This window comes from Manis javanica, chromosome 8 (genome assembly GCF_040802235.1).
Source record: "Manis javanica isolate MJ-LG chromosome 8, MJ_LKY, whole genome shotgun sequence".
NCBI classification, from domain to species: Eukaryota; Metazoa; Chordata; class Mammalia; order Pholidota; family Manidae; genus Manis; species Manis javanica.
Genome location: NC_133163.1, coordinates 91,179,548 through 91,203,535, shown reverse-complemented (window position 1 = coordinate 91,203,535; position 23,988 = coordinate 91,179,548). Strand labels below are relative to the sequence as shown.

Below are 23,988 nucleotides of genomic sequence, written 5' to 3'. Positions count from 1 at the left end.
AGAACAAAGGAAAAACTGAAGAAACAAAACAGCAGCGGAATCACAGAACCCAAGAATGGACTAACAGGTACCAAAAGGAAAGGGACTGGGGAGGATGGGTAGGTACGGAGGGATAAGTGGGGGAGAAGAAAGGGGGTATTAAGATTAGCATGCATGGTGGGGAGGGAGAAAGGGGATAGCTGTATCACACAGAGAAGACAAGTAGTGATTCTACAACTTTTTGCTATGCTGATGGACAGTGACTGTAAAGTGGTTTATAGGGGGGACCTGCTATAGGGGAGAGCTAGTAAACCTAATATTCTTCATGTAAGTGTAGATTAATGATAAAAAAAAAAGAAAGAAAGAAAAGGGGGATTACTCCCTGATAGGATAAAACTAACTGTAAATCAACGATGAATGTATGCTTTAAATATCCTTAATTTTGATCACTTAAAGGGTGTTAGATGATCAGCTATGGAGGTACATTTTTCTGATAATATTCCTTTCTCTTAAAAAAAAAAAAAGCAGTTCCTGTGTGGTGACCTCCAATGAGTTCTACACAATGGTATAAAGGGCATATCAAAGTGTGGGCAAAGGATCTGTTTGTGTTTATACAGAGGATCGAAGCCTAATTTGGCTACCCAGAAAATGAACTAAGATACAATATGAAGAACTTCCAAGATCAGCACTCTCTGGAAGAGACATACCAGAAGATGATCATCAAAAAAACCTCAACAAAGATCCAGGCGATGCTGCAGTTGTAGCTCATTCATCCCACCGGTTCCTGGACTTGCCGTTGGAATGAAGAAGGAGATATCTAAGCTGGCCTGTGCATACAGTAAAACAACAAATTTGACTGGATCTATACTGTTGGAACTCAACCAAGAATTAGGAAAAGTGCAAGTTGTAGCGCTCCGAAATCTTATGACTACAGACTATCTACTGTGAAAAGAACATATGGGATGTGAAGAGTCCCCAGGAATGGGTTGTTTTAATTTGTCTGTTTTCTCTCAGACTGTTCAAGTTCAGTTGGACAATATCCACCATATCATAGATAAGTTTTCACAAATGCCTAGGGTGCCTAACTGGTTTTCTTGGTTTCACTGGAGATGGCTGGTAATTATAGGTCTGCTTTGGTTATGTAACTGTATTCCTATTATGTTAATGTGTGTACACAATTTAATTAGTAGTTTAAAACCTATACATGCTTAAGTTACTCTACAAGAAGATATGTCAAAGAAGTAATCAGTCTTCCCATGTTATCTTCTGTCGGCTACTCCTATAGCTTTTCTTCTTCCTTCCTAATTACAACCCTTAAATAGAATTCGTGCCTCATATCGAATTTACCGAGTATCATAATTCTTCCAAGTGGTAAAGATACCTCAAGACAAATACTGGGCATAAAAGCCACAGGGCATAAATCTGCAAAGAAGTAAAAAGCTAACCTTTTCAAACAATATGGCCTCTCTCTCACTTACCAACTTTACATTTCCCTGTACGGTCCCGGAAGATGACTGGTTAGCCAGAGATGGGTACAATTCCTCAAGGGAGGAACAACCTAAAACAGGCACAGTTGCAGGGGGGCTATCAGGTGAGAAATTGGGGATCAACAGAGGTGAGGCTTAGGACCTCACCCACCCTGTTTTGAGAGAAATCTTCTGCATCCGTGGATGTTTTATTGCCCTTGTCTAGCTTGGATTAATACTTAGTCTACAGGCACATACCTGATATCTAAATTTGCTCTCTTACAGCACTAAACTATGTTTTCTACCTTTGTCTTGCATCTACCTACCACTTCAGCATTTTATTTAAAAATAATAATAATAATAATAAGGGAGAAATGTGGGATTCACATATAAATCAAGTATAAAAATCAAACAAATATTCATATCTGACCCGATTGTTTATAGTTCATAATGTGTGATCAAAACTGAAAGTTTCTGTGATGACTGCCCTTGTACTGTTCACCATGTAAGAACTTGTTCACCATGTAAGAACTTGTTCGTTATGCTTCAGAAGATTGGAGACTGATGAGAATTAGGCTTGGGGTGGATTAATGATTGTACATTGAGCATTGAGTCCCCTATACAGAATTTTATTGTTGTTAACAACCATTTGATCAATAAATATGAGAGATGCCCTCTCAAAAAAAAAAAATGGGCAGAGGAGCTGAACAGATAGTTCTCCAAAGAAGAAATTCAAATGGCCAACAGACACATGAAAAGATGCTCCACATCGCTAGTTATCAGAGAAATGCAAATTAAAACCACAATGAGATATCACCTCACACCAGTAAGGATGGCTACCATCCAAAAGACAAATAACAACAAATGTTGGTGAGGTTGTGGAGAAAGGGGAACCCTCCTACACTGCTAGTGGGAATGTAAATTAGTTCAACCATTGTGGAAAGCAGTATGGAAGTTCCTCAAAATTCTCAAAATAGACCTACAATTTGACCCAGGAATTCCACTCCTAGGGATTTACCCTAAGAATGCAGCAGCCCAGTTTGAAAAAGACGATGCACCCCTTTGTTTATCACAGCACTATTTATAGTAGCCAAGAAATGGAAGCAACCTAAGTGTCCATCAGTAGATGAATGGATAAAGAAGATGTGGTACATATACACAATGGAATATTATTCAGCCATAAGAAGAAAACAAATCCTACCATTTGCAACAACATGGATGGAGCTAGACGGTATTATGCTCAGTGAAATAAGCCAAGCGGAGAAAGAGAAATACCAAATGATTTCACTCATCTGTGGAAAGCAAAAACTGAAGGAACAAAACAGCAGCAGAATCACAGAACCCAAGAATGGACTGTTACCAAAGGGAAAGAGACTGGGGAGAATGGGAGGGTAGGGAAGGATAAGGGCAGGGAAGAGGAAAGGAGGTATTATGATTAGCATGTATAATGTGGGGTGTGGGGGAAAGGGGAGGGCTGTTCAACACAGAAGACAAGTAGTGATTCTACAACATCTTACTATGCTGATGGACAGTGACTGTAATGGGGTTTGGGGGGGCGGGGCTTGTGGTAGGGGAGAGCCTAGTAAACATGATGTTCTTTATATGATTGTAGATTAATGGTAACAAAATTAGAGAGAAAAAAAAAAGTTACCTAACTTCAAAACTCAGAGAATAGTTTCTAAATAACCAGGTCAGAGCTGTTAGCTTTGAAAAGAATGTATTCAGCAATGCTTTTAAGATGAATCTTAGAAAACCTTTGGATGTAGAGATTAATTAAGTGGAGCTAGAGGGAGGTTTTTTTAGAGGTTTTTAGAATACGTTTTTAATACTTACATGAGTACTATCAAATAGAATTTCTGTTTTTATTTGAACAGAATAGGATTGAATTTTATACTAAATCAGATGTTTTTAGAATCATAAGAAAACTGGATTAAGAATGGAAGTCAGCATAGTTACTAAAATTAATGGTTGAAAGAAATTAGACATTTCTTTCCAGGAGAATGTTTGATTAAATTATTCTAACAGCCTAGAATTTTAGAGAGGCATCTAAAAGAAAGAGCTTTGGCATAATTTGTGAACAAAAGGAATATTGAATTGCTTTATCTCAGTCTTTATCTTTTAGATGTGTTTCTGTGGTATGAGAATATAGATATTCCCCTATTCTGCTTTTTAATTGCTTTTTCCATGTCCATTTACTTGTTTTGAAGCTATTTATTGAAATAGGATCTAAACTCATCTAAGCCTTCTGAAATCCCACTACTCCCCTGGGTGGCAGAGCAAAAGCTTAAAGCAGTAAAAGGAAAAGATTTGCTTCTGTTGCCTCAGTAACAGGCTTTCTGTAATCAGCATTGGTTTGATTATGGTCTAGGATTAATATCTATGTGTGCTGACCTTAATATATAACTGATGTGAACAGCAAGATCTACGAGAAGATTCATGCATCAGTGTTGTCACTGAGGTTAAAAGTTTTTGTTTTAAAAGGCAAAAGATTCTAGATTACCTGTGCAGGAAGCTCATGATTGGTTCAAGTCCAAACTTGCCAAATCTGGGTGTAATCTAATCATTTTGTTGTTCTGAATGGCAGCAGCCCCTGATTGGATTAGCTGTCAAGGTATAGTGAGCCTCTACAGACCATCATCATGCCATTTTTTCATCTTTCCTTAAGTCCTCCTTATCCAAACCACTCCCTACTCTTCTGCCATTAACCTAGTCTCATTGTAGAGTTATGCCACTAAATGTGAACTTGAAACTCACTTTGAATATTTTCTGCCCCTTTTTAATTATCAAAGCCTTTAACCACCTGAAGACAGAAAGAAATGATAAAAAAATATATATATATATATATATATATATATATGTAGAACACAATGAAGATGTGTGCCTTGATGAGCTTGTCTAGTTTGTTGACCAGCTTCACTTCCCAGAGACAGAGGATTTTTGAAGGGCTTTTGGCACTCTTTTGCTCTAAGTGTAGGCTGCCACATACACTGCAGCAGCTATACCAAACTGTAGCAACCTTGTGTGCTGAAATACCCAGCCAGACAAAAGAGCTACAAGAGTATTGCAATAAAACATACATTTAATTTTCAGGCCACAGAAAATTAACACAAACATCTTCCAAATGTAGAAATTATTATTAGTCTTTTTCAATAGAGAATAGTTATTTTAGAACTGAAATTAACTGTTTCATTGTGTTTCTTATAAATAGGCAACTATGTTGAGTTTTAATAATAGATTCTCTACAAGTGGACTTTCTGAAGTATAATCTGTATAATCAGGGGTAAGAAGGAAAGCCTTGCTCATTTGGACATCATCTAAAGAGAAATTGCAGCTTTGAAGTATGAAGACACATATCCATTGCATCTTTTGAAGTCTCTTGTCCATTCTTTAAAAGTTGTAATTCCTCTTACAGATTATGTCAGGAACTGTCTTTGCAATGGAAAGTTACCTTGTCTTATGTTCCACTCTGATGCTTAGGCCTCCATTAACAGCAATTCTTGCTGTGCTAGGAGAAGGAAGCTTAGGTTGTAAATTCAAGAACTTCGGTCAGCAAGTTTGCTAGAGAGAAACATTAGGGTGAGTGTTACTGAAAGAAAACTGGATATTCCATAGCTGTGAGAGACATTTGGTGACTGAAAAGCCATTTTTATTTGGTCATTTTACTTGGCTTTGTTTTTTTGTTTTTCATTAAACCTGTAAGAATCTATAAGAATAAAATTAGTTTCTAAATTGAAATTGAGAGTGGTTGTAATCTTCAGGTTTCCCTTCATTTTCACGCACAAGCTCATTTACAAATTAAATTCCTATACTTTTGAGACTGTTTTCTCCTCAGTCTGGATGCAGTAACTTAATCCCAGTGTGGATGAGATAGAAAGTAGAAGGTACATGTTTATGGGAATTAGAATATATAGTAATTGCATCAGACTTACTATTTTTTTTTACTTTAATTGGCAGGAATATATGGTTTACAGGAAACATACCTACATGAGGCTTGATGGCTCATCCAAGATTTCAGAAAGGCGGGACATGGTTGCTGATTTTCAGAACAGGTAACGCTAATAGGAATTACAAAAATTCTTGTTGATTTTCCTCTGTGCTTGAGATTAAAAGTAATGCTGGTGTATCTCATGTTATTAGGTGGTTATGATATAGTTCCTGCCATTTTAAGAGGTAGCTAAAGCTGCCTAGAAGTGGTTCAGATCTTAGTGAGAGAGAGAGAGAGAGAGAGAGAGAGAGAGAGAGAGAGAGAGAATAAATACTTGGTAATTTTTGTGTTCAAAATATGCTTTCTTACCAAATTAGTCCCTATTTTTTTGGCAATAAGGAAAAGGATTTCTGAGTATGGACCAAAATCACCGCTTATTTAGAAATAAGTCCATAAAGCTTTATGCCCAAATGTTAACAGTGGCTATCTCTTGGTGTTGACTTAAAGCTGATTTTAGTTTGTTTTTGCTTACCTGTTCCATTTTGTATAAATTTTTTTAAAGAAAACACCTTCCGTTTTCCTGCCTTCCCTCTAACCTTGTGGTAGTACAATGCAATATGACAAATTACAGTAGTGTGCATTCCGTTCAGCTTGCAGCTCTCAGTTACAGTACTTCTCCCACCTGATAATGAGCCTATGGAATTTCAAATACCGCCCGCTGGATGCTGATGGCTTACAGAGCCATAATTATCCTAAGTGCAGGTTTTAATAAGCAGAGTCTGGTTACTGCTCCTCTCCCAAGGAGAAAGCCAAGCTCCGTTAGTAGTGCTGAACTCCACCATTAGTTTTCTTCCTTAGACATGGAGAATGAGAGAGTAGAGTAGATCTTAATGTTCTGTTATTCAGAACAATTCTGAATTTCTGGCCTTTACTTGTATAGTCTGTTAATATTTAACTTTCGAATTCCTGGGAAGAAAATTAAGCACATAGCCATTTGAAATTAGGTCACAATTTTTGGTTTCATTTTAGTTTTAAGTATCATTTACTCAAGATGTAAAACAGTTTAGCCTAAAACAAATCCATAGTTCAACATAGACTGCCCTCTGTGATTGAAAATTTTTCCTGTTGCATGATCATTTACAGTAGAGCATGGGTAAGATACATCCTGAAGTTCTGGTTCACAGTGTATACTCAGGCCAATAACCCCTAAGTTGAAACTACATCTGAATTCAGGGGCTGTGACCAACAATGGAAGGGAAGATCTGCTTTGGACCAGTTTCACTTTGTTACCTTGGAGCAACCATGCAGATGGCCTAACCTAGCATCTCAGCAGAAGCTATTGGCAGATTCTTAAATTGATTATCTAAATTGGTATATAATAAACATAGAGTACTTTCTAGCCCACCATATTGTGCTCCCTCCCAAGCCCAAAAAACTTACCAGCTGACTATCTCTTCTTGATTCTGAAATCAAATGTAACATATTTTACTATGTCCATACCTACTCCAACTTAAGATCTCCAGCTCTTAGTTGTATCCCTCTAGTGTTTATAGTGTGTGTGTGTGGTTATATTTATACACTGAAACTATACTGTAAATAAGATTGTGTATCCTGATTTCTTCCACTAAACATTGTGTCATAGACATCTTCACAAAGTCTTTGTAATGATTATTTTTAATGATAAATATTCCATTACACTGGGTATATATACCACTTTTCTACTGTTAAAATGTCCATTTTAAATTATTTTCTTACTATAGATACAAATAAGAAAAATTACTGAGTGAAGATATTATCACATTGCTTTGTAGAAAATTCTACTGATTTAGAATCCAACCAGGGTATAGTCTGTTGACTTCTAATGATTTGGGCTTGAGTTGTAGAGCTACAGCTGTTCTTCTAGCTAACACAATTCCCACAAAACTAGACTGTGAGATTCAGGGCCCAGTATATTTTACAGTGACCTTTTAGTTTAAAAAAAATCAGTAGATGTAGCCCATTTATTACTATTAAAATTCTTAATTTAACTTGTGAAAGAGTTGCTGGGCAATCGCAGTACCACAGTGGTTGTGAAAAACTTGGCCTAAATTGTCCTAGCTCTGCTTAGTAAGTATCTTATTTTACAGTTTTCCTGGGAAACCTTACTTGAGTTTACAAACCCTACAACTGAGAATTACTTAGAGAATGGTTTTATTTAGATTCAGCATTTCAGTAACCATCATTTAACACCCTATTATCTAATATTCAGCATTTCAGTAACCATCATTTAACACCCTATTATCTAATATTAGGCAAAATGAAAAAAAAAACAGACTAAGGTCTACAGACTTCGCTGCTTACATTATGAGCTAGGTGATTAGAGTTGGGATTATAGCTAAGAAATAATCTACTTCTCATACATAGTATCTGAACTGTGCCTATGCATACAGGAAGCTTATTTGGTAGACCCTTCCAAATGGGCAGAAAGTTCTCAACCTAGAAATTTGAATGACTGCAATAGCCCAATGCAAAGAAAAGACAGATATTTTTTTTTTTTTTGAGAGGGCATCTCTCATATTTATTGATCAGATGGTTGTTAACAACAATAAAATTCAGTATAGGGGGGTCAGTGCTCAATGCACAATCATTAATCCATCTCAAGCCTAACTCTCGTCAGTCTCCAATCTTCTGAAGCATAACGTACAAGTTCTTACATGGTGAACGAATTCTTACATAGTGAATAAATTCTTACATGGTGAACAGTACAAGGGCATTCATCACAGAAACTTTCGGTTTTGATCACGCATTATGAACTATAAACAATCAGGTCAAATATGAATATTCGTTTGATTTTTATACTTGATTTATATGTTGATCCCACATTTCTCCCTTTATTATTATTATTATTTTTATTTTTAATAAAATGCTGAAGTGGTAGGTAGATGCAAGATAAAGGTAGAAAACATAGTTTAGTGTTGTAAGAGAGCAATTGTAGATGATCAGGTGTGTGCCTGTAGACTATGTGTTAATTCAAGCTAGACAAGGGCAATAAAACATCCACAGATGCAGAAGATTTCTCTCAAAGCAGGGGGGATGAGGTTCTGAGCCTCACCTCTGTTGATCCCCAATTTCTCACCTGATGGCCCCCCTGCGACTGTGCCTGTCTTAAGTTGTTCCTCCCTTGAGGAATCTTACCCGAAAAGACAGGTATTTTTGAAATCAGAAGCATGCCTTGCCAAATATTTTCATTATTATTAATGAAAAGACATCAAAAGAAAAAATTGTAGTTTCAACTAGAAAACTCTGTGGCTCAAAGGTCAGCCAGAGTAAACAAGAACTCCTATAAAAAGCCATTTACATTCCCTTCATACAAGATTTATTTATGAGTGATCCTTCCAGGAAAGAGTCTGACTGAGACTAAAGACTGTAAAGACTGTTTGGCCAGGATGTCCTGACTGGACAACATTCAGAACATGTGACCAGTGCGTGATACTAGAAGCCATTCACTAGGTCTTTGCTCTGGGGTGCCTTGGCCTTTGCTTCCCTTCCTCCTACCCTATGACCTTTATAAAATGGACCCCTCCCCTTCCCTCACCCCTATTATCTGATCACTCAGAGTGACCCTTTGGAAAACAGAAAAAGTGAGTGTAGTATGGCTTTCTCTTTCTTGGTTGGGAGTATTGTAGAGCTCCAGGGCCATCTTTCATTCTGGCTCTTTTTCAGTCATTGAGCACATCTTTACTGTAGTCAGCTAGGGTACCTGCCAGCACTATTTGCGTATTTTGGTGCAAAGTAGCCTCATGGATCATTAACTAAAGAGTAAGGGTGAGACCTAGACAGGCTTTTACTACATGATTTCATAGGCTAGGCTCCTTCACAGAAACTCCCCCTACTGCCCCACAGCCCCACACCCACAAAGCCTTGTCTCTAAGGCCGTTTCCAAAAGACCTTGATTTGAGATTCCCTTTCAACCCCCTAGAGGGCACCCAAACCATCATATTGCCTTCTGGGATTCTTCTGTTTAGTCAGAGCCCCCAAAACATTAATTCACATTATAAATACTAGATTTATTAAGTAGAAACTTCTCAGCAGTTTGATTTACATGTTTTTGTTTATAAATGATTCAATAGTATGATCCAGGATGGACCTGATTTGTTTTAACAACCCAAGGTTTCTGTAATCCTTGTTTTTCCATTACAATATGATAAAATTACATTGAATGCAACTAAATCTTGCTACTTACTATCTACCTCATCATTAAAAGGTGTCCTCTTCAACATAATTAATATCCCAAAAAAACATTTTTCACAAATATATTTCTCAGTTTTGCTACTTAGGTTCATCTAGTTGCCTTTTGCTAGTATTTTTTCTGTCTGTAGTCCCCATTTGATTTTTCTGTATGTAGTCACTGTTTGTAAGTGATTACCCCATCTAGGGACTTCTCTCTCTGGCTTTCCAGACTGGCAATTACCCATCTTCCCTCCCCTTTCTTCTATTGTAGTTCCCAATTGCTTCTACTTCTCTGTGTCCCAGACCTGTTCCCCTGCCCTCCACCCCAAACGCAGGCTGCAAACATCTTTAGGAATTAGCAAAACAATACTGGCAATTGGGCGACTCTGTCAGCTCTCACACAGGTATCTGAGAGAAGACTTTGCCCCTTCCTTGCCTCTGTACCCAACAAACCAGGAGAGAGAGATACAGGGAAGAGCAATCTTCTCAGGGCCAGAGTTGGAAGGATTCACTCTATGGAAACTCGTTCCGCTTTGGAGAGCTCAATCAATTCTTATTTGAAGGCTTTTTTTTGGTTTAAATATTCTCCTATGGGCTGTAAGATAGCAAGCTTCCATTTATGTCATCCCATATATATGGGAAAATGTAAGTTGACAGATGACTTTTAATATCTTGGTTTGCCCTGTATGATTTAACCACAAAAGATAACATGATGTAAATTAAATAAATAAAAATGTTTAAACTTCATGGTAAAATTCAAGGATTAATGAGTAGAACTTTTGTCAAAGTACAGAGCTTTTGGAATCATGCCCTATAAGAAGCCTCCAAACATGCTGTTATCCATGACTGCCTCTAGGAAAGTTATATTTAATTGAATGCAAATAATGGACAGTTTTCTACTAGGACCGACTCAGTTTAGTAATTAACCAGGATGCTTATTTCAAAAGAGTTCCTTCACTGACATTCATGTTTGCTGTTGATGTCTCATCAGTTAGTCACTCCAGCTTTCAGAGCATCCACATTTTACAGTCCAGAAAGGAGACCTTCAGCAAGTGACTCCACCAGGAAGAACAGCATCCAGGGATGAGAGCACCCCCATGTCAGTGTTGCCTTTTTTTTTTTTTTACTGGAACCCACAGAATAAAATCCATTTTACATTGGGATTTATTACCTATATGCCATATCTGAAATTTCACAAAACAATACTGATCCTTTTGATTTGTGATGTATTATAATGTTTTCTAGTCTGCCTTATTTCTTCATTGAGGTCCAAATCCACCAAATAATTGATAGGTGTTGCCTGCAGTTTGAATAACACTGATCTATATGAACTTCCAGTTGTATTCCTCATTTTAGTCATGAAGAAAATGGATTAGTAGCTTAATTTAGAGGACTGTGAAGTTTGCTCACCAGTATATGCAGCCCTTTTCCTTTAGAAATGTTCTGGAAAATAACCTCAGATGCCAGAATCATAAAAGCGCAAAATAATCTTAAAATGTATTATCTTCAAGAACTGGGTTCAGACTGATCTCCTAATTGTATGTGTGTAACATAGATAAATCTTATAGTCAAAGCCTGCTCTTTGTGATCTGGCATAGGCTTTATTCCTAGAAGATAATTCAGTAAATATTTGTTGCTTGAATGAGTGACAGTGGCACCTACGGGTTTATTTATAGTTCTAGGTTTCCTTAAAAAGATGTAGGATGTAAAGGGACACTGAGAAGACTGTACTGGATTGTTTCTGTGTAAGGGCTTCTCTTGGTATTCATCAAAGTTTTTCAACTAACTCTGTCTTTATAGATTGATCCTAAGTTCAATTTAATAAATCAAAGTTAGGACCTGAGTCTTAGTCCTGACCTTAGGTCATTTTTCTAGAACTATAGTTCTTCATCTAAGAGTGAGTGCTTTGGAATTAAAATAATCAGTTTCCAAACTATTGGAAGTTACGATTCCTAGAGAGAAACACCAGGAAAAGCTGATTTGTCTCTTCGATATGAACTAGGAGTGGGTTGACTTGTTAAAATTATGACTATTATATAGAAAGAGAGGTCTCTGCTTCCATGATAACATATTTTTTCTGTTATTTGCTAATGTTGATAATTATATTGCCTATCAGTCAGTATTAGTAGACAGCAAAAGCATATCTGCAAATTGGAAGACGACAACTGTGGCTTGAATTTAGCAATCCGGCATCTTTGTACAATGCATCAAAGGAGTGTGCATCAGGCCTGGGTAACCACCAAAAACTCTTTCTGGCTGTAGACATTGTTCTGTATTCAGAGATCCCTCTTTTTTGCCACATGATATTTTTATTTTTCAATTTTTACTCTTAATATATCCCTTTTTTCTGCAGGAATGACATCTTTGTGTTCCTGCTAAGCACACGAGCTGGAGGACTGGGTATCAATCTCACTGCTGCAGATACAGTAAGTAAGGAGGGCACAACAGTATACCAGATATGCAGGTTTTCTGCTGTAAATATACCGTTCCCATGTGTGACATTTTATTTCTTTGCCTCTTGTTATTTTATTTTTTTTTTATTAAGGTATCATTGATATACAATTTTATGCTCAGACTTCACATGAGCAACATTGTGGTTACTACATTGCCCCTATTATCAAGTCCCCACCATATACCCCATTATGGTCACTGTCCATCAGCATAGTAAACTTCTCTGCTATACTTCCTTACCCGTGCCCCCCCTATATTATGTGTGCTAATCGTAATGCCCCTTAATCCTCTTATCCTTCCCTTCCCACCCACCCTCTCCAGTCCCTTTACTTTTGGTAACTGTTACTCCATTCTTGGTTCTGTGAGTCTGCTGCTGTTTTGTTGATTCAGTTTTTGCTTTGTTGTTATACTCCATAGATGGGTGAAATCATATGGTACTGGTCTTTCTCCACCTGGCTTATTTCACTGAGCATAATACCCTCTAGCTCCATCCGTTTTCTTCTTGTCGCCGAATAATATTCCTTTGTGCATATGTAGCACATCTTCTTTACCATTCATCTACTGATGGACACTTAGGTTGCTTCCATTTCTTGGCTGTTGTAAATAGTGCTGCAATAAACATTGGGATGCATATGTCCTTTTGAATCTGGGATCCTGTATTCTTAGGGTAAATTCCTGCCTCCTGTTGTGTTTTTGTTTATTTGTTTTGGGGTTCTTTTTGTTGTTATCATTAATCTACAATTACATGAAGCACATTATGTTTTCTAGGGTCCCCCTTTCACTAAGTCCCCGCCACAAAACCCATTACAGTCACTGTCCATCAGCGTAATAAGATGTTGTAGAATCATTACTTGTCTTCTCTGTGTTGCACAGCCCTCCCCATGCCCCGCCCATATTATACTTGCTAATCATAATATCCCTTTTCTTTTTCCCTGCCCTAGCCCTCTCCACCCATCCTCCCCAGTCCCTTTCCCTTTAGTAACTGTTAGTCCATTCTTGGTTCTGTGTTTCTGCTGCTGTTTTGTTCCTTCAGTTTTTTCTTTGTTCTTATACTCTACATATGAGTGACATCATTTCGTATTTGTCTTTCTCTGCCTGGCTTATTTCACTGAGCATATACCCTTGAGCTCCATCCATGTTGTTGCAAATGGTAGGATTTCTTTTCTTATGGCTGAATAATATTCCATTGTGTATATGTACATCTTTATCTATTCATCTACTGATGGACACTTAGGTTGCTTCCATTTCTTGGCTATTGTAAATAGTGCTGCGATAAACATAGGGGTGCATCTGTCTTTTTCAAACTGGACTGCTGCATTCTTAGGGTAAATTCTTAAAAGTGGAATTCCTGGGTCAAATGATATTTCTATTTTGAGCTTTTTGAGGAACCTCCATACTGCTTTCCATAGTGGTTGAACTAATTTACATTCCCACTAGCAGTGTAGGAGGGTTCCCCTTTCTCTACAACATCGCCAGCATTTGTTGTTGTTTGTCTTTTGGATGGTAGCCATCCTTACTGGTGTGAGGTGATATCTCATTGTGGTTTTAATTTGCATTTCTCTCATAACTAGCAATGTGGAGCATCTTTTCATATGTCTGTTGGCCATCTGAATTTCTTCTTTGGAGAACTGTCTGTTCAGCACCTCTGCCTGTTTTTTAATTGGATTATTTGCTTTTTGTTCATTGAAGTGCATGAACTCTTTATATATTTTGGATGTCAACCCTTTATCGGATCTGTCATTTATGAATATATTCTCCCATACTGTAGGATACCTTTTTGTTCTATTGATGGTGTCCTTTGCTGTACAGAAACTTTTCAGCTTGATGTAGTCCCACTTGTTCATGTTTGCTTTTGTTTCTCTTGCCCAGGGAGATATGTTCATGAAGAAGTCGCTAATGTTTATGTCCAAGAGATTATTGCCTATGTTTTTTTCTAAGAGTTTTATGGTTTCATGACTTACATTCAGGTCTTTGATCCATTTCGAATTTACTTTTGTGTATGGGGTTAGACAGAGATCCAGTTTCATTCTCTTACATGTAGCTGTCCAGTTTTGCCAGCACCATCTGTTGAAGAGACTGTCATTTGCCCATTGTATGTCCATGGCTCCTTTATCATATATTAATTGACCATATATGTTTGGGTTAATGTCTGGAGTCTCTATTCTGTTCCACTGGTCTGTGGCTCTGTTTTTGTGCCAGTACCAAATTGTCTTGATTACTGTGGCCTTGTAGTAGAGCTTGAAGTTGGGGAGCGAAATCCCCCCAACTTTATTCTTCCTTCTCAGGATTGCTTTGGCTATTCAGGGTCTTTGGTGTTTCCGTATGAATTTTTGAACTATTTTTTCTAGTTCGTTGAAGAATGCTGTTGGTAATTTGATAGGGATTGCATCAAATCTGTACATTGCTTTGGGCAGGATGACCATTTTGACGATATTAATTCTTCCTAGCCAAGAGCATGGGATGAGTTTCCATTTCTTAGTGTCCTTTAATTTCTCTTAAGAGTGTCTTACAGTTTTCAGGATATAGGTCTTTCACTTCCTTGGTTGGGTTTATTCCTAGGTATTTTATTCTTTTGATGTAATTGTGAATGGAATTGTTTTCCTGATTTCTCTTTCTATTGGTTCATTGTTAGTATATAGGAAAGCTACAGATTTCTGTGTGCTAATTTTGTATCCTGTCCTGCAAGTTTGCTGTATTCCGATATCAGTTCTAGTAGTTTTGGAATGGAGTCTGTAGGGTTTTTAATGTACAATATCATGTCATCTGCAAATAGTGACAGTTTAACTTCTTCTTTACCAATGTGGATTCCTTGTATTTCTTTGTTTTGTCTAATTGCCATGGCTAGGACCTCCAGTACTATGTTGAATAACAGTGGGGAGAGTGGGCATCCCTGTCTTGTTCCCGATCTCAGAGGAAAAGGTTTCAGCTTCTCACTATTCAATATGATGTTGGCTGTGGTTTATCATATATGGCCTTTATTATGTTGAGGTACTTGCCCTCTATACTCATTTTGCTGAGAGTTGTTATCATGAATGGATGTTGAATTTTGTCAAATGCTTTTTCAGCATCTATGGAGATGATCATGTGGTTTTTGTCCGTCTTTTTGTTGATGTGGTAGATGATGTTGATGGATTTTCTAATGTTGTACCATCCTTGCATCCCTGGAATGAATCCCACTTGGTCATGGTGTATGATCCTTTTGATATAATTTTGAATTCGGTTTGCTATTTTATTGAGTATTTTTGCATGTACGTTCATCAGGAATATTGGTCTGTAGTTTTCTTTTTTGGTGGGGTCTTTGCCTGGTTTTGGTATTAGGGTGATGCTGGCTTCATAGAATGAGTTTGGGAGTATTCCCTCCTCTTCTATTTTTTGGAAAACTTGAAGGAGAATGAGTATTATGTCTTCTCTGTATGTCTGATAAAATTGTGAGGTAAATCCATCTGACCCGGGGGTTTTGTTCTTGGGTAGTTTTTTGATTACCACTTCAATTTCTTTGCTCGTAATTGGTTTGTTTAATTTTTGTGTTTTTTCCTTGGTCAGTCTTGGAAGGTTTATTTTTCTAGTTTTCTAGGAAGTTGTCCTAGGTTTTCCAGCTTGTTAGCATAGGTTTTCATAGTATTCTCTAATAATTCTTTGTATTTATGTGGAGTCTGTCATGATTCTTCCTTTCTCGTTTCTGATTCTGTTGATGTGTGTTGATTCTCTTTTTCTCTTAATAAGTTTGGCTAGAGGCTTATCTATTTTGTTTATTTTCTCAAAGAACCAGCTCTTGGTTTCATTGATTTTTTCTATTGTTTTATTCTTCTCAACTTCATTTATTTCTTCTCTGATCTTTATTATGTCCCTCCTTCTGCTGACTTTAGGCCAAATTTGTTCTTCTTTTTCCAATTTCAATAATTGCGACATTAGACTATTCGTTTGGGATTGTTCTTCCTTCTTTAAGTATGCCTGTATTGCTATATACTTTCCTCTTAAGACTGCTTTTGCTGTGTCCCACAGAAGTTGGGGCCTTGTGTTGTTGTTGTCATTTGTTTCCTTATATTGCTGGATCTCCATTTTAATTTGGTCATTGGTCCATTGATTATTTAGGAGCATGTTGTTAAGCCTCCATGTGTTTGTGAGCCTTTTTGCTTTCTTTGTACAATTTATTTCTAGTTTTATACCTTTGTGGTCTGAAAAGTTGGTTGGTAGGATTTCAATCTTTTGGAATTTACTGAAGCTCTTTTTGTGGCCTAGTATGTGGTCTATTCTGGAAAATGTTCCATGTGCACTTGAGAAGAATGTGCATCCTTTTCCTTTTGGATGTAGAGTTCTATAGATGTCTGTTAGGTCCATCTGTTCTAGTGTGTTGTTCAGTGCCTCTGTGTCCTTACTTATTTTCTGTCTGGTGGATTTGTCCTTTGGAGTGAGTGGCATGTTGAAGTCCCCTAAAGTGAATGCATTGCATTCTATTTCCTCCTTTAGTTCTGTTAGTATTTGTTTCACATATGCTGGTGCTCCTGTGTTGGGTGCATATATATTTATAATGGTTATATCCTCTTGTTGGACTGAGCCCTTTATCATTACATAATGTCCTTCTTTATCTCTTGTTACTTTCTTTGTTTTGAAGTCTGTTTTGTCTGATACTAGTACTACAACACCTGCTTTCTTCTCCCTGTTGTTTACAAGAAATATCTCTTTCCATCCCTTGACTTTTAGTCTGTGTATGTCTTTGGGTTTGAGGTGAGTCTCTTGTAAGCAGCATATAGATGGGCCTTGCTTTTTTATCCATTCTATTACTCTGTGTCTTTTGATTGGTGCATTCAGTCCATTTACATTTAGGGTGATTATTGAAAGATATATACTTACTGCCATTGCAGGCTTTGGATTTGTGGTTACCAAAGGTTCAAGATGAGCTTCTTTAGTATCACTGTCTAACTTAACTCGCTTATTGAGCTATTATAAACACTATCTGTTGATTCTTTATTTCTCTTGTTTCTTATTCCTCCTCCTCCGTTCTTAATATGTTGGTTGTTTTATTCTGTGCTCTTTTGTGTTTCCTTTAACTACTTTTGTGGGTAGTTGATTTTATTTTTTGCCTTTAGTTAGTATTTGGTTGGTCTGCTTTCTTTGCTGTGTTTTTATTTTCTCTGGTGACCTCTATTTAGTCTTAGAAGTGCTCCCATCTAGAGCAGTCCCTCTAAAATACCCTGTAGAGGTGGTTTGTGGGAGACAAATTCCCTCAACTTTTGATTGTCTGGGAATTATTTAATCCCTCCTTCATATTTAAATGATAATCGTGCTGGATACAGTATTCTTGGTTCAAGGCCCTTCTGTTTCATTGCATTAAAGATATCATGCCATTCTCTTCTGGCCTGTAAGGTTTCTGTTGAGAAGTCTGATGATAGCCTGATGGGTTTTCCTTTGTAGGTGACCTTTTTCGTCTCTCTGGCTGCCTTTAATACTCTGTCCTTGTCCTTGATCTTTCCCATTTTAATAATTATGTGTCTTGGTGGTGTCCTCCTTGGGTCCCTTCTTTTGGGAGTTCTGTGTATTTCCGTGGTCTGAGTGATTATTTCCTCCCCCAGTTTGGGAAAGTTTTCAGCAATTATTTCTTCAAATACACTTTCTATCCCTTTTTCTCTCTCTTCTTCTGGTACCCCTATAAGGTGGATATTGTTCCTTTTGGATTGGTCACACAGTTCTCTTAATATTGTTTCATTCCTGGAGATCCTTTTATCTCTCTCTGTGTCAGCTTCTCTGTTCCCTGTCTCTGATTTCTGTTCCATTAATGGCCTCTTGCACCTCATCCAGTCTGCTCTTAAGTCCTTCCAGAGATTGTTTCATTTCTGTAATCTCCTTCTGGACTTCTTCCCTTAGCTCTTGCATATTTCTCTGAAGATCCATCAGCATGGTTATGACTTTTATTTTGTATTCTTTTTCAGGAAGATTGGTTAGGTCTATCTCCTTCTCAGGAGTTGTCTCTGTTATTTTGGTCTGGATCAAATTCTTCTGCCTTTTCATGGCATTATAGGTAGTTGTGGAGAGGTGGTGCGTGTGCTGGCTGGGAAAATGTCCTTCATGCTAGTTTGTGGCCTTCCTCTCCTGGGAGAACAGCAACCCCTAGCAGCTTGTGCTGGGCAGCTGTGCGCAGATAGCGTTTCTGGTTGTTGCCTGGCCACTGTGGAAGAAGCTCTGCCCAGTTGCTGTGGGTGTGGCCACTGCCGCTGTGGTGGAGTCGCACCAGAGGGTGAACAGGTGGGAGGCTGTTTATCACCAAGAGGGGCCTCCGAGCTGTGCTGCCGTCCAGGGGGTTGGGGCGCCCAGATTTCCCTGGGATTCCCAGTTACTGGGCTGATTGCGCTGGGGTGCTTCCATCCAGCTGTGAGGCCCCTGTCCCTTTAAGATTTTCAAAGGGCACTCACTTTTCTTTTGTCCTAGGGGCGCTGGCTGCGGGGACCCACTCGCAGGTTTTACTGTCCCGTTTCCTTAGTACCCAGCACCCCACTCACTGTGTGTCTGCGCTCCCAGTGCAGACGGCCAGGGCTGGGTGTTTAGAAGTCCTGCCTCCCTCTCCGTCCCTGCTCTGACTCCTCTCCTCCCGCCAGGGAGCTGGGGTGAGGGGCGCTCGGGTCCCACGGCCATGGCTTGTATCTTACCCCCTTCGCAAGGCGCTGGGTTCTCACAGGTATAGATGTAGTCTGGCTGTTGTCCTGTGTCTTCTGGTCTCTCTTTTAGGAGTAGTTGTATTTGTTGTATTTTCAAAAATATATATAGTTTTGGGAGGAGATGTCCGCTGCTCTACTCACGCCACCATCTTGGCTCCACCTTCCGCCTCTTGTTATTTTAAAAGACAGTAGTTGCATTTTGCCTGGAATATTTTAGCTTTCCTTTTGAACTTTTCTATTCATCCTCTTAGAATAAATTTCTTAAACTTTGTGTCAGCAAACAATTCATGAATGCCTACTTTGTATATGATACTATTCGAAACACTTGGAGTACATCAGTGAATAAACAGACTTAAAGAAAAAAAATCAGTCAATCCAACCAGGTTTGTGCTAGGAGCTATAACTGAACAAATCAGAAAGGATTGTTTTATTATTCTTACATATTTATTCCATCATAAAAAAACTTGTGTATCCCAAACTTGGAGAGCACTGAAATTGATAATTTTAAAAATTAAATTAGAAAGATACTCCATCAGATTAACCATCCTTTCATACCCAGTCTCCTTGGAGGAATACTTCAGCATCTGAAAAGAGAAGAAAAGAGCATTCCTTTTGAATCTCAGAGTTATTCCCAGGACTCAAATATATTCAATAATAATTTCACTAATTTTGAGACATAAAAATGCATAAGTGGGAAATTGTTTTGCAGAAAGCATGATTCTAAAAATGTCATTTTTATGTGGCTGTTCTGGTGCCTCTCAGAAATACAGAACATGAAAATCCCCACAAATATGGGGAGGGTGCAAACTGTGGAGGGTCATGGAGAAATGAGTACAAGGGTACTTGGCTTTAATAGACTTACAGCAGCAGAGGTGGAACTAGATTCCATGTTTCTCAGTATCCACTCTTAGGTAGAAGAGTGGAATTTCACATTCCACTTAGAGCAATGTTGTGCAGTCTTTCTTACTAAGAACGACACTGTAGAACTGCCTGGTTTCACGAATGAAAAACAGATTCCATAGTGTCACTAAGTAGAATAACAACCATAGAACTCAGCTGTACCTTCCTCAACATCTAAATCTCTTCAAGTAGTTACCAGGATGAGATGGGGCTCCAGGGTCTTAGGACTGCTGGGGGAATAGCAGGGTAACTGCTGTATCTAATGTGCACATCCTGGGCCTCAGTCACCTTAAGGAAGGCTGTCGGTGGTGGTAGTTTCTGTGGTGGATTGTCTGATATGATGGCTCATCTGGTACCTTATCTGCAGAAACTTGGCTTTCTCTTTGCCCCTTGGTTCTGTGTTCTGTTTTTTTTAGCATTCAGTACAGTCTCAACTTAGTCATATTCTTCATGTGAGTCGAAAATTCATCACTTTCTCCTGGCTGATCTTTTGGGTTCCAGTATCAGCCCCCAACCCCGTACTAGCTCTGTTAGTTTGCTTATACCCTTTTTTTATTAACCATGCTGCTCCTTTGCATGGTATACAAGACCCTTCATTTTGTGGCCTTTATCCCCCTTTCAGCCTAATTGCCAGACTACTTCCCCTTTCAAAATTTATGTTCCAGAAATAATGATTGATTTAAAGTTTCCTAAACATACCTGTATCCCACCAATGCATAAACTGATCCCTCAGCAGAAATCATCCTCCTAGGCACCTCTTCTACCTTCTTACCACCTGGTAGGTATACTGCTGTCTTTTCTTCAAAACCCCACTCATGATCAGGGGTTGCTGTTTTATGTGGGCTGGTATGACTTCTCTGATAAGGTGACATTTGAGCCAAGATCTGAAAAAAATGAGGAAGCAAGCCAAGCATGTATCTAGCAGAAAGAAGATCATTCCATGTAGAGGAGGTCAGTGTAAAGCCCTGAGGTGAGAACATGCTTGGCATAATCAAGCACCAGCAAGGAGCCCGTTAGAGGTGGAACAGAATGAGGGGGAGGTGGGGAAGTGAGTGCTGCAGAAACAGATGGTGTAGGACTTAGTAAGCTGTGGCAAGGACTTTGAGATGGGAGGCCATTTGAACGGGTAGTAACATGATTTGCCTTGGGTTTTTAAATGTGCCACTCTTGTCTTTGGAGGTGGGGTAGGGAAAACAATACAGAGAAAGGTAGAAGTAGGAGGTTCAGTTAGTAGTGAGACATAAGACGATGGTGACTTCGACAAGGACTGGAAGTGGTGGAAAATAATTGGAATCTGTGTGTATTTTGAAGGTACAACCAAGGGGGTTTGCTGCTAGATTGGATGTGGGGCATGCAGGAGGTGTCAAGGGGAACTCCAAGGTGTTTGATCTGAGTCACTGAAATGATGGAGATATCTAATTACTGATGAAGATGTGAGGAAGAACAGGTCTGAGAGGGGAAATCAAGATTGGTTTGGGGTGTGTTAAGTTCAAGATCCTCAACAGACATTAAGTGGCAAAGTCACCCAGGCAGCACGGTCTGGAGTTCAGTAGATAGACTGGGGCTAAAGATGTGTTTTGGAGAACCATCAAGTCATAGACAATATTTTATGACCATGAGGCTGGATGAAGTCACTTTAGGAGGTCTAGTGCAAGTTTCATTTGATTAAAATATATTTCTCCCCTTCTCAGCCTGCCTTTCCCAGGTTTGGTCTATGATTTCTTAAGGAAATAACCCCTAGTTGTTCACTTCAATGGTGAAAAATATAAGATCTAAGGGGCAAGATATGCATCAGGCCTCCATTCATCGCAGTTTGCCCTGCCAGGGTAAGGAGCTCCTCCTGTCAGCCACAGAACAAAAAATCATAGTTCCCAAAATAATTTACACTTAATTTTGAGGGGAGGGCTTGGGGACTCACTTGTAAATTAGAACCTCTTGAAATACTCAGAAAAATGAGACCACAAGGTTGAAGTGAATTACTAGGTTATGTTTTCTGTGAGGTCAGGTTATACCCTGTGTGTGTATTATTAAAGAAACAATAGGTTTAACTGCTTGCCTGGCTTTTTTCCTTTGTCCTGAGATTTATTTGGCTTTGGAAGATCCCCAGAACCATTATGGACAAGGAAGAGGTTAGTCAGCCTAAAATGTCAGTAAAAAAAAATGTCTTATAATTGAGAATGCATATACAACCATGTATTTGTAAACAGTGGAACTCTGTCCAGCCCATTCTGTTAGTAAAAACATGATTTTAGCATGTGATTTAATGGCAGCTGCTCCTTACTGTCTGTGGTGTTCTTTATGTATTCTTCCTGTAGTAGGGATCTCTTTGTATATGACTATTTAATTTAGTCAGGGGTCATTATAAACTGTAGTGTTTGTTTTGTTTCTGTGTCAGACCTGTTTTAAATGCTTCCGTGTAGAGAGAATGAGGAGCTTTTTGTCTCTTGCTAGCAATGTGCGAAGTCCTGTGTCTCATGAGACTGCCTTTAGCCTTCCCAGGCTGCTGAACTTCCACCCATTCTCTTGGGGATGGGGAAAGAGTTCCACCCTTCAAGTGTTGGTCCAACTTCTTCCTATCATTCCCCTCAAATTTTCCTGTTTTCCATTTCACTCCCTCATCCCCTGAAACTCCCTCTCATTGACCTCTAAGGCTAGGCCTCCACCCCATCTCAACTCTCACACACATACCCGCCATGCCTACCCAGTTTGGTGTTTACAACTTCATGAAGGTGCTGACTATTAATAAGAATTTCCCCTTAGTCATTGCTGGGCTATACTCTGTGGACTGACTTGCTTTAATCTTTCCTAGTTAAGTCAGTTATTCTAGTATTATAATTATTTGTTTTTCTCTACAATGTCTCACTGAGTTCCATAAACCTGACTACCAAATACAGGTAGTCATCTCTGTCCCACTGTGATGAACATTGCCTCTCCCAGTACCTCCCCTAGCCCCCCACCTGAGTCCCACCTAAGTTCATGTTACAGTTTTTCAGTATTCATTTTATTATCAAGTTAGACAATAACCATACATCTAGCTTGATTTTTAATTCTCTCACTCTTGTTCTTCTTTTTACTTAACTGGCTTATACATATTTCATATTCTTTCTACATGGGTAACTACTTTTCTAAATAGAATCTTATTTCATTCTCCCTCTCTTCCAAATTCCCTACCTTTTTAAATCCATTTAAATGATCTATAGCCTCTGACTTGGGGTGCTTTTTTGAAGTTTAATTGCAAACCTCGCTCCTTAGGCTTTAATTTTCTTACTTTTTATGAGCTCAAACGAACCCAAATTGAGTCAGGTTTTGTTGCCACTGAGGTTTCCAGGAAAAAATGCAAATGTTGAGGAAGCACCTGTGAAATGATTGATAATGTAGGACTCCCCATTGTAGATTCACGTTGAACCATTGCCTCAAGCTTGGACAACTTGAAGGTACTATCGTTTGGGTCTGACATCAGCTCTCATTTTCCACAAATGTAGTCATTTTAGCTATGTTGGACAAGTAATATCCCCCACCCTAGTCCAATCAGAGGTCTCGAGACCTTTTTATTAATGTTACCTTCTCTTCCTTTGTTTTCCCTGAAAGTTTACACTGGATTTTCCAAAATTTTTGCATGTTCTTTTGAAGGTCCAAAATATCCTGTGGTCAGGTTACTCTACTCCTCTACAAGTGATAAGCATTCTGTATGTCCAAACCTTAAGTCTGTGGACACTGTTGATTAACAATAAGCTTTCATGATGATTTTTGTTCTTCGACAAGAGTTTGTAATTTTCTCCTCAAGGATTCTAACCTATGCTAAAAATTGAGGGATTATACCTCATATAAAAGCAAGACAAAAGAAGCACCATAAGAAAGAGCCTGTGCAGTTCTTTTTAATAGGAGCAAGAGCATTGAAAATGCTGATGCCTGTGGCCCATCTTCACCCAAAGTCTGAATTCTGCAGAGAGTGACAGAAGAACTACCTCCATTTTTAAATGAGAAAACAAATTACTTAGGAGTAGTGTTAAGCAAGGGGAATAGCATACTAAAGAAACAGTTTCAAGAGAGATGAATTACTATTCAGTTCGCATTTTTAGGCTCTCTCTAGTTCTGATTAGTCCCTTTAGAGATTCTGGTATAAATCACCTAGCATTTACAGAATTCTTTGTACTGACAGGTGGTGTCTGTTCTCAAATTAAGACTATACAGGAAGGTTTTTTAAATAGCACACATGAAATAATTGCACACCCATAGAAGACAGTGATTAAATGGGAAGTTTGACTAGTATAGGCAATGCAAAGTATTGCTAATAGTGCAGGTTGTGGAGGGAGGCTGTTAGGACTGTGAGCACAGGCCAGGCTCTTCCTAATATAAAAGATGAAAGAAATACATAGGGTTTTTGTGAAAATTTAGTTATATATGTATA

The 23,988-nt window shown here is 38.5% G+C and overlaps 1 protein-coding gene across 3 annotated transcripts in view; it reads left to right on the top strand.

The window, feature by feature from the left end:
• INO80 (INO80 complex ATPase subunit) overlaps window positions 1–23,988 on the top strand; it is a 147,514-nt gene that overhangs the window by 109,561 nt on the left and 13,965 nt on the right. For all 3 annotated transcript variants that reach the window (XM_073211654.1, XM_073211655.1, XM_037018901.2), the window contains exons 28-29: window positions 5,400–5,494; window positions 11,933–12,005. In XM_073211654.1, coding sequence (XP_073067755.1) covers window positions 5,400–5,494; window positions 11,933–12,005 — 168 coding nt within the window. The remainder of the gene's footprint in view (window positions 1–5,399; window positions 5,495–11,932; window positions 12,006–23,988) is intronic.